This window comes from Ascaphus truei, chromosome 2, assembly GCF_040206685.1.
Source record: "Ascaphus truei isolate aAscTru1 chromosome 2, aAscTru1.hap1, whole genome shotgun sequence".
In the NCBI taxonomy this organism is placed as follows: Eukaryota; Metazoa; Chordata; class Amphibia; order Anura; family Ascaphidae; genus Ascaphus; species Ascaphus truei.
Window position 1 is genome coordinate 324,750,082 of NC_134484.1, and position 17,902 is coordinate 324,767,983.

Genomic DNA, 17,902 nt, shown 5'->3' on the forward strand with positions numbered 1-17,902 from the left:
TAGCAGGGATCACGTAATGGCAGAGATTCAAGGCTCCCACGTCCTACGTGCCAATAGGAAGCCGTGATGTCATCAGGTTCAGCTTCCCATTGGCCCGTGTGACTCTGGAGTTTTAAACTTTGCCGAGATAACGGAACCCACTTTGGAGGTAAGTATCTCGGGAAGCAGGGGATCCCGGAGCTGAAGTGAATGGGGTTCAGCTCCGAAGACCCCCTGCTTCTGTCTATGTTACAAAATAAAAATAAATGTTACCCCCCCCAAAAAAAAAACTATGCTTGGCTTGCTCCTTTATGCATTAGTATCCTGCTTTCAAGAACTGAAGGGAAACCTAGGTGCATACTTCATAGAGGTCAAGTAAAGATTGTATTTCTATTTACTCCCAACAAGCTCTGTCCAGCATATCGATGCTATTGGAAACTCTATCTGTACTGCAGAACATAGGTTGAACAACCCTACTATAGAAAGACCCACCAATTTATTATCATTCATTAACTTTAATGAGCATCGCTAGCAGGACACAGTGGTACAAATATTAATCATTTCTGTTTAGTAGTCATGTCGACTGACTCAACGCTATTCATAGAAAAAGTTATAAATAGAGTTCTAACAAATTCGTCACAATGTAGGCCTCCTCTAGGACAGAGGTACAAGTAGAGCTCTACTCAAGTCCACCATGCAATTCTTCATTTATTGTAACGGCCAAGAACAGAGGAGAAACAACGTTTCATGTCCCATATTGACCTTTCATCACCTGTCAATTTGTGAGTAGCGCTATACTTTCTTTGTACCTGTGTCCTAGAGGAGACCTGAATTTTGAGGAATTTGTCTATGTTGTGTTGGCTGCACAAGCAGGATTCTCCTCGCCCTAAAACTGTTTCCCCGCACATTGGAACTGTTCTATAAATTGAGTTCTGCCACTAAGAATTGTGAGTCCAAATGTAACTTGGTGTGACAAAGTCTAGGAAGTAAAGGAACTTGCCCAAAGCCACACATAATTGACATTGGGACCGAAAAATGGTTGATGACTTTTGAGGCTAGTGCCTTAAAGCTGCAGTTCAAGCTGCCGTTTAAAAAAAAAATATATATTTTTTTTTCCCATTCAATTTGTGCATAAATATAATCTGCACACTTGCAAGTGATTAGCTAAACTGCAGATCGATCCGTTCTCCTGAAATCAATTGCTTGCTCCGGGTTATTTAATTCAGTTCTTGCACAGCTTTGTGGCAATATAGTTCCTGGAATATGATTGACTGGGCAGTTAATAGATACAATTGGTGCACTGCTAGATAGATAGGGCGGAGCTCAAGAGCCAGGGCCTATCAGAAGGGGAAGGGGCTGTCACTTTAGAAATGCTTCCTACATTTTAATTGCTACAAGTATTTTCTCATAGTACATAACTGATTTATTTAAAAAAACACACATGTAGGATATTGCTTGAACCGCTGCTTTAAAGGTGCAATCCTTATAAAAGGGGCTTGTTTAAGGCAAGTTTAAGGCATTTCTGCATTGATTAATGACCCATAGGATTAACACAGCAGGGGTCCCTAGCAGTCCCATTCAGTTTGAATGGGACTGCCAGGTACCCCCGCTGTTAATCTGATGGGCCATTAATCAATGCGGAAATGCTGGGGCTAGTTTAAGGCATGTATCCTGGGTGTACCGTGGTCTTTTTGGCAATTGCCACTGGTTTGTGTTAGAATAGTCGCAGTCTCTGCTGTACATAGTAAATAAAGGAGTTCAAAAGATAATATAAATATTTGTCCTTTTGTGCCATATAAATCTTTCAATATGCAGTAAATCATTATGCAGTAAAACGATTCTTTTGTATAAATGGACATGACTTGTATTTTTTACCTTCCCATAAACATAAATCACTCAAGCAGAGCGCTAATGCATTAAACATTACAGAGTAAATATTATACTATAGTATATACTAGGTAAGGCCGCGTCCATAGTAGAACGCGCTAGCTTCCACACTTCTTCCTCCAGGCGTCGCGCCTCAAATACAAACTTGTTTGTATTGTGAAGCGCCGTTCTCCCTGTAGTGCATGTGCACGAGCTAGCGCGCACTATGCGCATATGCATTGGCGTCCTAGTGTTTGTTTCAATGCAAGCTATGTAGCTCGCGCCGCCTCCTGCACTATGGACACAGCCTTAGGCCTGGGACATAGTAAGGTGAGCCTTGCTGAGCCGGCTGAGCAGATGCACTTACCCCCTGCATCTGTCATCAGCGCGGCTTTAGCAGCCGCTTCCGCATGCGTGCGGAGGCTCAGATATTTTGGAGAGACAGGCAAATTTAAAATTTGCCTCTCAGGGGAGCGGAGGAGCGGTCACGTGACCGCTCACATCCAATGGGAGCGAGGGACTAGATCCGCCTCCCACCACACCTCCGTTCCGCCTTCGCCCCGCCTCCGCGCCGCCCCCAAAGCGCACTCACTGCCTCGCCTGCCAGGACACAAAAAAGCTCCAGTAGAGCAGGAGCGCGGATCAGCGCGGCCCGAGGCACCATGCCCGAGTTCTTAGAGTGTTAAAAGTGTACATCAATAAAAGAAATGTTTATACAAATTCGCAACATATTTATTTTCTTCAACATGCAGAATATGTTAATCTGTAAAAGCAAGTGCAACATTGTCTTCTTGTTTTGCACAATAGTCAATAATATCTGCGTGCAGAATCATTTCAATTTCTATGCTCATTTAGTTTTTTCTAATATTTGATTGATTTTGTTTTTGTTTTATAGGCCTTCTGCATTAGCAAGTAGCCCGACTTACCCGGATCTTCCGTTCATCAGGATTTCTCCACACAGAAACCACGCATCGGCATCAGACTCCCCGTTCAGCCCACCCCATCCTTACATCAACCCCTACATGGACTACATCAGATCACTACATAGCAGCCCCTCGCTCTCCATGATCTCGGCAGCGCGTGGACTTAGCCCTACCGATGGTGGGTTTCCCATGGTTGGAACTTATTTTGTTCTGTACTGGTCTAACACAGCCTCTTCCTTTAAAAGTATTTTGGTGAACATACAAATGTCCAGGTGTATATGATACTGTATGTACTGACAAAGGGTACACATTTAATACAAAATCTGAGTTTGGGTCCTGATATTGGACACTTTTCAATATCTTGTAAAAGGTCCAAAATCAAGACCGGAATGTAGATTTTTTATTACATTTGTACACTTTTTCACCAAGTCCATTGGCGTGCCACTTAACCTATTTTGCCCTTGTTTATTTCCCTAACAGACTAAAGTTGGTAATCTCTATGACTTATATGAATCTAAGACACAAAACTGACACCTCGATGAACATACAAGTTTTCTGTTATTTTTCTTTGAACACTGAACATATAGGCACAATTAATCATGGTCCAAAACTTGCTTCAGTATTTACGGCTCAGTCAGGTACAGTCACACTGAGTGAAGTAATAACAGTGGGGGGCTTATCGAGTAAGTCAGTGGGAGTTTTTGCGATCTGCTCCAGGGTTTATTGAATAAGGTCTTGTGTCTCTCACTTTGCCTAGCACTGCTTTCCCCACCATACCTTTATTACAGTATTGGCACATACATTACTCCGAGGAGGCATCACAACAAAACTGACAAGGAAAAGACACTGATTAAACTTTGGCAAACCCCCCCCCTCTACACCACCCTCCCATTGACACAATATCAAAATAATATTCTGTATGTTTTGAACAGAGACTGTTCTAAACGAATTAAATAAAAAGATATTCATGGGATTATCTGCCTTTTTTTAAATGCAAGCCACATTTAATTTTATCAGACGCTGTGTCCTGAAATGCTGGAAACCACTAAAATGGGACTCTTCTTTGAAAGTTCGGAGACCAAGCTAAAATGACTCCATAACAATGCTTTGCTGTGGCTTTTTTTCATTGAAGAAGAATGCTTGTAAATGAGACAGTGCCTTTTTTTCTATCAAATCTTGTATGGTACAGTTTCTTAGATCACCCACGCAAGAAATTCAGCAATTGATTTCAAAGACTTCCATCCACCGACTTATCTAGCAATCTTTCAGTCTTCCTTACGGTCTTTGCACAGCATCAGTAATTGAAGAGTTTGGTGAACTTCTATGCGAGACAAATATTTCCTGGCTTACTCCTTACAAGGAAAGTGGAAATGCTAATTACTCCCACTTTTTACTGTACAATCCAAAGCAGAAATATATATTTGAGCCGCAGTTAAACTAAAACACTCAATGTACAGTAACTAACACCATATCTGCTATTTGTAACACATGTTATAATTTGATACCTTTGTACGCTAATGGCACATTAAGAAATATCACAGCTGAGTTTACAAAATCAGAATCACCAGAAATATTAAATCACCATAATATTTGTCCAAAATACACAACTAAGGTATAATCTCTCAATGACGTGATCGGAATAAATTAAAAAAAAAGTCAAGGCAATAGTACTGAAAGGATTTTAGGACTACGTGGGATTGTATTTTCAATTATTAATTGAACCATTGCACTTGTGTTGCACAAATAGGCCAATAAATATTGGTGTATTTTTCAAAGTTGTGATGCTAAATCAACATTCAGAATATAGATGTATCCACTCTTTTAAATTCTTTATTTCACTTTTGCAATTGCCCCAATTTCCCAAAAAGTTAATTATAAAGGACACGGTACTTAAAAACTCCAGTATAACACACGTCTCTTTAAAATGCAGAAGGTTGAATATATTGAGTGCATTTCTCTGGGACATGAACCTGCAGTCTGGGTTTAAAAAAAATAGACCAGTGAATGCAAATATCTTTAAAAATCACCACCACTAATTGTAGCAATAGTACAACAACTCCTTCTGTGACTTCATTCTTTAGTCTTGTGTTGTACACCAAAATAACCAATGCATTTTCAAACACAGGCATATATGTTTCATTTGCATTTGTGTAGAATAAGACGTTAATTGATTGACCCAAAAACCTGGTCTGGCAAATGGCAATATACAGTTAATTTTAAATATATAAAATGAATCAACAACTGCAACACACTGGGCCCTATTCAATATGCCACGGAGCCACTTCTGGAGAAGATCTGTTCGACTTGGCATGAGGAAAAGGCCTCACAACAGAAAGGGGCATGTTAGATCAGCTTATCTGTTAGACACCGAATTATATAAGATGGTGCAGAGTGGTTTAAAGATGGTCAAATGTCTAAAGAATTTTGCCCGCTTTCACTTTGTCTAAACATGAAACCTGCATCATGCATTTCTGACCTGAACCTGCATGAATTCACTTGCGAGCGTCTTTCACCCAACATTTCTCGAGCCAGTTAGGATTGTGAATGACACTACTAATCCTATAAAAAGAACATCTACCCTAGTATTGATGGCATCTTCACTAATTTTGTTCGCATTAACGTATTGTGGAGAGAGGAACACACTTCTATTGTTATATAAAACCAAAGTGGTATAACCTGCCGATTTTCTTGGTTGATTGGTAAGTGATCAATAAAATACTCAAGAATGAAAAAAATGAGCAATAATTTACATACATGAAGAGCTTATAGATAGGCAGATGGATGGAACTTAAATGTTAACTTCCACTTTGACTCCACTGCATGTCCTAACAAGTTCAGCTGCTTTGTCTTTTTTTAAGCAAACCCTGATGTTTATACATGTTCTTACATCCAGACATTGTTGTCAGAATTGTTAATCAATTATGTATTTTCGGCATGTTTGGAAAAAATAACCATGCCTTTTTACTATTGTAGCACACTTAGCACAAATGTTCTTAAATCATTAAAAAACAAAATCCTCCCTGTTCTTACACTGAGCGACAACACTATTTCTGAAAGATGGTCATTGGGCCATCTATCTATATTCCCAGCCCTGTATTTGGATCCTCTTGTCTGGCCATTAGTGACATCATACATGTAGCAAATTGGAGCCTACAAGCAAGTATTTATACCAGCAATGTAATCATACTCCTAAATCTTGTTCTTTCCAGTGCCGCATGCTGGAGTTAGCCCTGCTGAATATTACCACCAGATGGCTCTGTTGACAGGACAGCGCAGCCCATATGCTGACCTCCTTCCTTCACCTGCAACTGCTGGTGCTGGGGCTAGTGCCCTTCATATGGAGTATCTTCATGCCATGGAGAGTAAGTAAGAGATCCTTGTAAGCATTCAAGCATTTAAACTCCTCAGTTACACAGAGATTTATGAGTGGGAGTAACAGGCATTTTTATTCCCCGTTGAACATAATAATGTCACTCTTATAAGTAGGACAGTTTTTATAACTGCTGTGGCCTTAGATTTTGTAAATATCAAGCTACTTTTTTCCTACCCCAAAATGTATAGTTATTAAGATGTGTACATGATGCCGTGCACGTAATATTATGACAGGGGTGGGCTGAAGGAGAGGCTCAGTGCGTAAAGGCACTGTAAACAATGACACTGAGTTTGCAGGAGGGGAATCTGGCTCAAATTCTGGTGTCACACCTTGTAACCTTAGGCCTGTAATATAGAGCGCGCTGTTGCGCTCCCGTGCGTGCGCGTCAATTACAATTGACTGTGGGAGGCTGACGTTAATACAGCCGAGACGCGCGCACGCACGGCTGTGAGCGGTGGCGCGGCAGACCAGGGAAAATACAATAAAATTGTATTTTCGCGCTGCTGCCACGCCGCGAACCAATCACAGCACGGCCTAACGCTGTGATGTCAGAGTCACGCCCCCTTAGGCTGCGGTCCCAGTCAGCACTGTAGCACGCGCGCCCGGCGGGGTGGGCGGCGCGTGCACAGCGCTGCACCGCGATCTGCGGTCCTGGGAGAGAGGGATCGTTTGCGATGGGAGGGGGCGTGGTGGTGGGTTTGCAGGGGTGTGGCCATGCCCTCGCACGGCTGGTTCGTCCTCATTGGCTGAACCGCTGGCGGGGGTGTGGCCACGCCTTTGTCGCAAACTCTGAGCTCAAATTCCCCTGTCTCGCTGAAAGCCTGTCGCGCACCGCTGGGGAAATGTTTGCGACAGGGTAGTAACTGGGACCGGACTGACAGGGGGGGGCGAAGCTTGAACGCACAGAGCACGCCTCGGCATGCGCTGTAGAAGGTACTGGGGCGCCACCGCTTGTACCCTAACAACTAAACACACACGTCACATGCAACGCTGGGCGCGCGCCTGCACGCACAGCAGTGTGGACTATAAAACAAGCCTTAGTCAAGTCACCTTATCTCCCTGAGCCTCAGGCACTAAAATCATAGATTGTAAACTCATCCGGGTAGGGATTGTGTCTGTAGAAATCCTATACGCCGTGTACAGCACTGTATTGTAATTGGATAGAAAAAATAGGCTAAAGCGCTCCAATGCAGGTATAACAAAATGAAGTAAGCCAAACCACTAAGCCAAGGTATAAGGAATGAGTAATGATATTAGTACTTAATATCCAATAGTATGGGTACTATCCTCCTGAAGACAGGTGGTAGATGGTACATGCCCACCCACCATCAGTCTCATTGGCAGGATCCCCTGAACATAAACAATACTCACGATCCTAGGAGTGGTAGGCAGGCTGTGCAGCTTCCAATATGTAGTATAACAGGAGTGAATGGAGGACAAAAGCGCACTAGTAAAAACGGAGCAGGAAGGACCCAGAATCAAAAATGAATTAAAAGGGCACTTTAATTTGACAAAAGACCCATCTAACGCACAGCAGTGAGGACTATATAACAAGCCTTAGTCAAGTCACCTTATCTCCCTGAGCCTCAGGCACTAAAATCATAGATTGTAAACTCATCTGGGTAGGGATTGTGTCTGTAGAAATCCTATACGCCGTGTACAGCACTGTATTGTAATTGTGAAGCGTTGAGTTCCATTAGGAGAAAAGCACTTTTTGAAATAAAGTTATTATTATCTATAAGTTATGAAAATTGCCATTATCAAACTAAACAACTGTTACACCAATACTAGATCACGGGTAAGCACATTGGGAATAGGAATCCTATGGGGTTGTTTAATATGTTATGTGTGAGACAGCCACCTCAGTGGTTAAATTTGAGTCACTTCTCTGTTGCATCTATACTTATAAACAAGTTGCTGAACTGGTACAGTTAAGACAAAACATTGCAGCCAATTCTGTAAAATATGAATAAAAAATCATGCAGCATTAATGACCTAAATTGTGTCATTTTAGCAACTGAGGTATTTAAAGCACGCTTGGTAAATCAACTTCTTTGTTGACTGGAATTATGTCCCCTAAAATACACGCAGGAAATAAGTTATCATATAGTTTGTATTATCCCTTTGCCTGGTTGCTTTCTGGGAGTGAATCCAAAGTCAAGCAGCTCCAGGAGCGAACCCTGTAAGAACATCAAAGTAAGACTGGGGAAATGTTCAAAATATGCTTTCTTGTCCTCTTATTATTAGACATTTCCAGCTAAGACATTTATCATACTTCTGAGTAGCATGGGAGAAGCACTAGGAAATGTAGTGTTTAATCATCAATTCTTTTGGCTAAAGCAATGGCGAATCTGGCATCATTACAGATATGTACTGCATTAGGAAATGTTTGTAGTCTTTATTTTCCTGTTTTTATATAGCACAGCTCACATATAAAAACCAGTGCAGCGTAAAATAATACATGCTTAACAAATCCACAAACAAAGCTTATAAAAGCGTATAAGATGGCTTACAACATCATTGATATTACAGAATGCTTTAAAGCCCCCTATTCAATCTGCTGTGAAGCCGTCTTCCTTGCTTGGACAGATCTTGGCTCCATTCATTCAAACGGAGCTGAAATTGTTTAGAGGAAGAAGACGGCGATGTAGCATATTGAATACAGGCCCGAGAGAGAAAACATATGAGTATAACAGTAACATGATGCCATTTAACACATTTCATGTTGTGAAACTTCGAGTAGGTTTCAGTATTCTTAAAAACTGGTTTGTAACTTAGCTTCTTAAAGCAGCAAAACGTATAGCACAGCGCCATTTTGACATATTTTTATTACAGGATTGAAGCATGGGGTCTCCGGAGCTGATCTGCGTTCATTTCAGCTCCAGGGAACCCCTGCTTCCTGAGATACTTACCTCCGTAATGGGCGCCAGTATCTGCAGCCAGGGAACGTATGCGTCTAACATAATGGTGGCATTTAAATGTCCCTCGGGCCAATAGGAAGCCATGATGTCATCCCTTGTGGCTTCCTATTGGCCCCACATGACCTGGACATTTAAACTCCACAGAGATACCGGCATCCCTTTGGAGGTAAGTATCTCCGAAAGCAGGGTGTCCCGGAGCTGAAATGAATGGGGTTCAGCTCCAGAGACCCCCTGCTTCAAATCTGCAATCATTTTCTTTTAATTAAATTGCGCAGTGCTGTAACACTATAACTGTTCGCCAGTGTTTTATGGTTTCATGTGACTTTGCGTTACCGACGGTGTCATTTGAGTCTGTGTTGCCATGGCCACACATTGCCAGAAGCCGTCGGAGAACAGGTATGGGACCTACTGTACAGAGGCTTCGCGCACATTCCCTCGGCATTTAATTGAAATGCTTTGGGGAAGAGCGCGGGACCTCTGAAAGCGCCTCGCGCCCCCCCCCCCCCCCCCCAAAAAAAAAATTGTGCCCGGGGCGTGCAAATGTATAGGTTTGTCGAACACTGGATATCTATATATATTGAGCAGCATGGACTACTGCTCAAAGCAGGAAATCAGTGATTGTTAATTCTTTAATTAAGTGGTTATTTTTTGTTAAGTATTCAACTAATTACCCAGTTCAAACTTGTGATGTGCAGCCGTCAGGATCATCATATCAACGTTATTCAAATGAGACATAAAATAATATACAGCATTTTCATTGATGGAGTGTTATCTGAACCATCAAGAACAGTAGTTTAATACTTTATTTCTAAATTGGAGTTGCCCAAAGCTGTTCTGTTCTTATGTATCAAAGCAGTTGTGTAGACGAGGAGAGATCAATGAAGATGTATTTTACTGACCACAGGAGTACAAGTAAACTGGTCTACTATTTGTTTTAATGCAGCGTCTGTAAAATGCTTATACTTAAAGGGTCCAACTTCCTAGGAAGCTCATTAAAGAACGGATTATTGAATAAAATGTTAGACTAAACTATTCTACAAGGCAGACAAAGAATGCCAGACTGTAGCAGACAGGAATCAAATGTCCAGCCAAAAAGCTTTCTCTCCCCTCCCCACCCCCCTTCTTGTTTTCTCTCATCTGTTATTATATCTGTGGGTGAGAAAATGTATATTTGAACTTTTAGTATGCATTTCCTTTCAGGAACGAAACATGAAGGTTAGTTTAGTAACAATGTTATTCATCTTTAAAATGGTTGTTTTTCTTACTTTAAAGCCCTTTTTTTTTTAAATCATGAATTGAAAGCTTTTTAAGATTTTACTTAGAAGTCATATAAAAATAGCATTAAATAAGTGATATAACGGTTTCCGTTGATTTTTGGAGATTTTGCTTCTTAACAGATGGAAACAAGGGTATCCCGGTACTAAACTGCGCTATCTTTAGCTCTCGGAATCCCCGTTCATGAGATACTTGCCGGAAGAGTTACCGTGATCACTTTCTGGTTTTGTGAGGGTGGGGGGGGAGGAGATTTAAATGGCCCTCCAATAAGGAGCCGCAACCGATGACATTGCAGCTATATATTGGCCCGTAGTTTGGAGGTTAAACCCAGTAACTTGACCAGTAAGTATCTCGGGAACTGGTTCCCATCCCGTAAAGAAGAAGTAAATAAACGAGTTGGCAAAAGGGGGCAAACTGTGAGTGCTCATTTGCCTGTCATTACCCAGAATCCCTAGCGGCAGTGGAAGCTCTGTATGCTGAGAGATAATGGTGAAAAGCAGGGTAGACCTGTCTGAGATGTGAATGTGCTCACACTTTTTAATTACTTTTTCCTTCACTTTTTTTTCTCTCTTTATTTTTGCTACAGTACATTACATTAAAAAGCCTAACAAAAAAGCATTGGTGGTGAAGCAGCACTATTTTTGAAATTATAATCTACAAAACCCTTTTGCGGGTCATTTTTTTGTAATAAATCAACTGAAGTTTACAATCCATGAAATTCCCGTTACAGAGGGAAGTTATGCAAATGAGTTATTTTAAACAATAACGGGTGTTTAAAAATGAAGAGAAGCAAAGGGAGGTCACACAATCTTCCCTTCCTCATTTGACGGGAATGTGTTTAGTCAGGTAAATTGATGTTTTCATCTAGACAGAGGATGAAGTTACTCTTTTAGTGTGTAGAAAGCAATTAAAACAATCCGAGCTGGTCCGGGGTAGGGAGTAAATTAATTGTCGTTAAGAAGAGCTTTGAATAGCCTATCATTCATCACTGTAAAAATAGCAGAGGAAACAATAATATATGACAGTGCACATAAAGGCATGTGTTTTTCGTTGTTGTTCTATTGCAGCATCTTTTAGTTCTGAGCGGATCAGCAATGTATTTGCTCTAAGTTTGCAAAGTTCTCAGAAGCTCTTAATAAAGCAGTGGCTGGACTTCATCATGCCTGCTTCTGTTGAAGGCTTTGTTACTTGCTTTAAGGGTCAAGCCGTGAAGTACATTCCAAAGTGTGTGTGTGTGTGTGTGTGTGTGAGCCATATTTGAAACGAGCACAAGGCAGTGCTACTTAACATGCCATTAAGCCTATGCTAATGAGATAGCTCGCGCGTTGTTTTTGCATATAATTAGCTATGTAGGTTGGTGTTAACCTCAGGAACCATGACGTCTGTTACTGATTTTGATAACATGACGTTATGACCCCTGAGTTACCGGAGCTTTGTGGATCTGAGCCTCAGGTAGGTATTTTTAACATGCCATAGTCTTTCTCCTCTTTTGCGTTGTACGTTTCTTATTGGCTGCCTGAAACAAGTCTTTCAAATAGAAAATGTTTGTCCACCTTTATTTTTTGGGAAATTAGTTTCTTTGGGGACCGTTGAATGTTGAAGTGTTTGTCAAATAAGTGTTTTCTTAACTTTAGTGGTTCTCCAGTAAGATAATTAATTCACTTCTGTTCACGATGGTCCGAGGCGGGAATGCCACTTTTAAGTGTGCCAGAAATAGCCACCAACTCTGACTTAAGTATACACTTCTCTGACTAACGATAGGCATCAAAAATAATTAGCTTGATTAACAAGATGCTTACTTTTGACGCAAATCAAGCAGAAAAGGAAAATTCTAAAGTTGTGAATTAATATCCACATTTCAGCATCTATTATGCACAAATCTATGTGGCCCATATTTACTAAACAGTTTTCTGCGCTGGAAAACATCTTACAGCTCATGCAAATCAATGGTCAGTGAGGTGTGTTCCTGTGCCAGAAGGTTTCCTTTGTCTGCTTAATAAATACGGGCCAATGACTTCAAGAAACAACAGGTATATATATCTATATATATCTTGCAAAACACATACAACAATAACCTAAATAGTTTAAAGAAGGCGCAAAATGGGAAATCTTCTAGTTTCCCTAACTTTTCTCTTATCAACATTATTAAATAAAAAATGATATAAGAAAGTTGAAAAAATTGTTACTTCTGTGCTTATTATATATACACAACCTTTCAAATTTGATTTCCTACATGCTTACAAGCTGAGTGCTTTTTTAGTTAACCATAATTATTCTGCCAAGACATTTTTTTGTAAGGAAAGTGGTTGTCTACCCATCTTCAACATATGAACCCTACCATTAAGTGTCTTCCATTCAAATGCTTCACTTACTTTAATTAGATCACTCCTTCCTTTACACATATACATTTGCTGCAAAAGCATGAAAATAAGTTAGCTTCTGTTCTTTCTCTGAACTGCAAAGCTATTGAGGATAATATCTGTATAAGGCATTGTGAACTAATAAGAAAGTCTTGCTGCAGTTGCTGAAATAAATATTCCATACTTCACGCTGGGATATTACTTTCATGAACAAAAATGAAAATCTCAAAGCACTTGGGCCTGTCTGCTATGGGTGTAAGTTTTTTTTATTTGTTTTTTTATTATTAATTGCAACTTTAAAGGAGGAATGCAAGCACAGCGTTTTTGATTTTTTTTTTAATGGGATAGATGCAGGGGTCTCTAGCTGAATCCCATTAATTTCAGCTTCGTGGACCACCTGCTTCCCGAGATCTCACCTCTGTTGTAGGTGCTGGTATCTCGGTGCTGTTCACATGTCCTGGTCACGCAGGCCAATAGGAAGCCGCAAGGGATGATGTCACGGTTTCCTATTGGCCCACACTCTATGATTGAGATAGTTCATTGTCTGTCGTCCCGGGGTTCATTACAAATGTAGCAAAGCTTATTGTCTTCGGTGCCACTGCCACGTGCGGTGAGCTGACAGCGATTATTTTGACACCAAAGGATTAACACTATGGGGTGTCCCATTCAGAAGCATTGACCCCCGCAGCCCCATCGCAACAGGCACTGCCCCATGCGCCTCAAACGTTTGGTTGTTCATCCACAGAGCCCGCGATAGTAAGTCTTGCTACATCTGTATGTCTCTTGTGTGGAAAAAAACCCAAAATGCAACAGGAAAAACGGTGTACAATATATATAATTGCTGCAACTATATATATATATATATATTTATACGACTCTTGTACTTCTCTATCATCGTACCGCACAAGGAAGAACATTACTTCTCATTCAAAGAAATTCTCAGTTTTTTTATTTTATTTTTTATAATACTATTTTGTCCTTTATTTTGCGACCCCAACAAATAACGCTGTCGGAAACAAATATAGAAATCTAGATGTCTAAATCATTCAAATTATAACCCCCCCTGGACCACTCCAATTTTTTATAGTTAAAACCTCCATTGTCTCCCCAACCTGATTAATGGTCTCATGATAAAAATAACACTGAAGCATTCATTTTATTACATTACACAGTGTATAGAGAAGTCACTCCCGTGCTGATCTTAATATATAAAATCGAATGGTTGGTACTAGCTGCGGTGAATCTGATTGGTCCTCAGCCTCTGGCCAATCAGATTGGTGGGTCTGACGTCACCCAACTGCCACTCTCTTCCCCCTCGGCGCCACACACACACACACACACACACACCTCTCCGGCGCTCATCTCTCCCCTCCCGGCGCTCATCTCTCCCCTCCCTCCGCTCATCTCTCCCCTCCCTCCACTCACCTCTCCCCTCCCTCCGCTCACCTCTCCCTCCCTCCGCTCACCTCTCCCTCCCTCCGCTCACCTCTCCCTCCCGGCGCTCCGCTCATCTCCATCCCCGGCGGGGGAACAGGCAGTGGCCAGGCAGGCTACCTCGCGGCGCCTAAGATGGCGGCGCCCGGAAGGACCCCCTTCCTCCCTCGCGGCGCCTAAGATGGCGGCGCCCGGAAGAACCCCCTTCCTCCCTCACGGCGCCGAGTGAGAAGATGGCGGCGCCCGGAAGTAGAGGTAGGTGTCACAGCCTCCCCCCCCGGAGTGCCTCCCTGACCCCCGGTCTCACCTTCGCGCAGCTCCACTCTCTCCCGGTGCCCGGCTCCCCCCTCCCTCTCTCTAATACCCCCTGCGCGCGCACGCGCCGCCTGACGCACGGCACGTACACACACGTACAGGTACGCTCTCCCCGCGCGGTCTCCTCTCCGGCCTTTCCCCCTCCCGACGCCGCTCGCCGGTTGTCGCGCTCGGTTCACAAACACACACCGAAAGGCGGTTACGTCAGGAGGACCCCGGGGCGTGGAACGTCATTAGGTTACGTCACGGGGCGGAGCCTCGGATGACTTTTAACCCTCTGGCTGCCGTGTGTGTGTGCCTTTCACGCCACCCCCCCCTGCCTTTCACGCCACCCCCCCCTGCCTTTCACGCAACCCCCCCTGCCTTTCACGCCACCCCCCCCCTGCCTTTCACGCCACCCCCCCTGCCTTTCACGCCACCCCCCCCCTGCCTTTCACGCCACCCCCCCCCTGCCTTTCACTCCACCCCCCCTGCCTTTCACGCCACCCCCCCTGCCTTTCACGCCACCCCCCCCTGCCTTTCACGCCACCCCCCTGCCTTTCACGCCACCCCCCCTGCCTTTCATGCCACCCCCCCTGCCTTTCACGCCACCCCCCTGCCTTTCACGCCACCCCCCCTGCCTTTCACGCCCCCCCTCTGCCTTTCACGCCCCCCCCCTGCCTCCGGGCAACGCCGGGTATATCAGCTAGTAAAGTATAAAATAAAGTGATGAATCGAAACATATATGAAAAGGTGCCTCAACAATGTTGATTTGACCACTGACTGCGATCACAGGAGTGCTTGTCATGAGAAATCCGAGTATTCCCAAATACTTTTACCTGATCAGAAATGCTAGTTGTTGCCAAAAAGATTCACCAAAAATAGTAATCTCACTGAAGGAAACAATTACCTCCAATGCATTTGTAACATTTTGGATGAATCATATTCAGCACAGATATCTGTTAGGCGAACGTAACCTGCATTGCTTAAAGGAGACTAGCATTTTCAGACCCTTTTTGAAATGATGTCCTTCGGAACCCATATGGCTTATACTCAGGACATACATTTTACATGAAGAGCTTTCGTTCAGTGTACGTTTTGCAGTGTGTAGCTCAAATCCCACAGAAGTGATCAGCATAGGGAGAGCGATTTTCTTTTTCAGGCAGCCGCTAGCCTAACTGGAAAAACATTTTGCACAGATAATCATCTCTGGGCATAAAATAAATCCGGGAGTGTTAGTGTTTATAATGAGAGCCAAAGGGTGTATTTAAACAGCAGAAAAATTGTATCCACACTGGATAAATTGTGTTAATCTCTTCTGTCGCAGGAACACTTTAAAGGGGTTACATGACACAAGGGGTTACATTTTTTGCTGTTGTGTCATTTCATATCCTCAACTTGAATAAGAGATACAAATATGAACCTAATGTTTGCGTCTGACAATTGATTTAGCAAAACGGAATAATTTGTCTCTATGAATTATAAATCACATGTAAGGCTGATCATTTCTAAGATGGAGGCTCAGTTTACTCACTTGAAAAAAAATGTCATGTACAAATGTTTAACTAAGTAGAGTTTTTATTATAGTAACATCAAACTTTATTTGTGTATGAAATAATAATCATAATAGAAGTATCAGTGTTAAATACCAGTGAGAAATGTGTATAAATAGTGTAATACCCAGATTTAACATGAATAGTTAAAGCATAGCAGAATCTTTTAGCTTGCATTTGTAAGATAATATTTAAAAAAAAAAAAGTAAATACAGCTCAACCCCGTTATAGCATGATCTGCTATAACGCGCATCTGCTTATAACGCGGTCTGAGCGTGGGTCCCGTTTTTAAAAAGCAGTTAATTTTTATATATATATATATATATATATATATATATATATATATATATATATACACACAAATATTTAATGCTTTATTGTTAACGGGCACACATACACAGAGACGGACGGACACACACACCACACACACACACACTCTGAACCTCTGAAGAACTTTAGGAGAGGGCAGCTGGACCGGGATCCGTCCATCCAGGGTGCTGGTGAGTGCTGGGGTGGGGGGTTGATCGGAGGAGAGGGTGGAAGGAAGCGGTTGAGCAGAGGTGCAGGTGGAAGGAGGCCGGTTGAGCGGAGGAGAGAGTAGAAGGAGGCCGGTTGAGCGGAGGAGAGGGTGGAAGAAGGCCGGTTGAGCAGAGGTGCAGGTGGAAGGAGGCCGGTTGAGCGGAGGAGAGAGTAGAAGTAGGCTGGTTGAGCGGAGGAGAGGATGGAAGGAGGCCAATTGAGCAGAGGTGCAGGTCGAAGGAGGCCGGTTCAGCGGAGGATAGAGTAGAAGGAGGCCGGTTGAGCGGAGGATAGAGTAGAAGGAGGCCGGTTGAGCGTAGCAGCGGGTGGAAGGAGGCCAGTTGAGCGGAGGAGGAATTGGAAGGAAGCAGGTTGAGTGGAGAGAGTGGAAGTGAACTGCTGTACTGTTACAATGCAGGGGATATCCACTCAAGGTTGCCAGCCCCTCTGGCAGGAGAGGTTAACAGTTATGCACATTATACTATCCGGGGCGCGGGGGCTACTCCCCCGGTCCTGATCGGCAAGCGGAAGTCATAGTGCAGGGCAACCCCGGTCCGGAGGAGGACACGCAAGGCCTGGGAGGAGCAGATCGGGGCGCGTTGGGGAGAATTGGAAGGGGAGCAACGGAGTGCGCCACCATAGGCGGGATCATGCGGTGAGCGCTGTTTCGTGGCACCCGTTTATTTTTACCCGCGATCCTGATTATAACGCAGTCACATCGGGTGGACCCTGAGCACCGCGTTATAACGGGGTTCAGCTGTATTGGTACAAGCATAGGGATTAGAGTTCACGTATATGTCTCATTTATCTGCATTTGCCTGAAACAAGTAATTTGAAATGCAAACCGTAAGTTTTGCATTAGTATTTTGAATGAAGGGAACTCCAGATTAATTAGTCACGCATTGCATAATGCATGAGTGGGGCTTTTCAGCAATAGATCTTAGTATTTCACTTGCATGACTTAATATGTTGGTAATGATACTGAGAGTCAAACAGCTATGATGTTTAAAGTGTTTTCCATTATGTGAAATGTACTACATTTCAGGCCCCTTGAGAAACTGGATGTTTTTATTCAAATTAACCTTTTGTGAATCCTTATTTGTGGAAACATAGTGCTGGCCTGAACTTCTAACACTTACCAGCCTCACAGTTCGCATGCGCTATCTCCGGTTGGGGTTACATGAGTTTAAACCAAGAGGTATAAATACCTTCTGGAGACATAGGCTACCTTCTGATTATTAGCCTTGACAAAGCACATTCGCGAAACGCGCGCGTCGGCACCACGTGCACGCGCGGAGCCCATGCTCACAGACGCTGACTCAGTGTACCTTAGGAAAGTCAGCGTGGCTCTGCTCCTGCACAATTACGGGCTTATTATAGACCTGACGGTCTCATGAGCCAATCT

The 17,902-nt window shown here is 43.0% G+C and overlaps 1 protein-coding gene across 5 annotated transcripts in view; it reads left to right on the top strand.

The window, feature by feature from the left end:
• The window catches only part of GLI3 (GLI family zinc finger 3), a 233,465-nt gene that overhangs the window by 149,580 nt on the left and 65,983 nt on the right, over window positions 1–17,902 (top strand). For all 5 annotated transcript variants that reach the window (XM_075586595.1, XM_075586592.1, XM_075586594.1 and 2 more), the window contains 2 exons: window positions 2,741–2,946; window positions 5,978–6,130. In XM_075586595.1, the coding sequence (XP_075442710.1) occupies window positions 2,741–2,946; window positions 5,978–6,130 (359 nt within the window). The remainder of the gene's footprint in view (window positions 1–2,740; window positions 2,947–5,977; window positions 6,131–17,902) is intronic.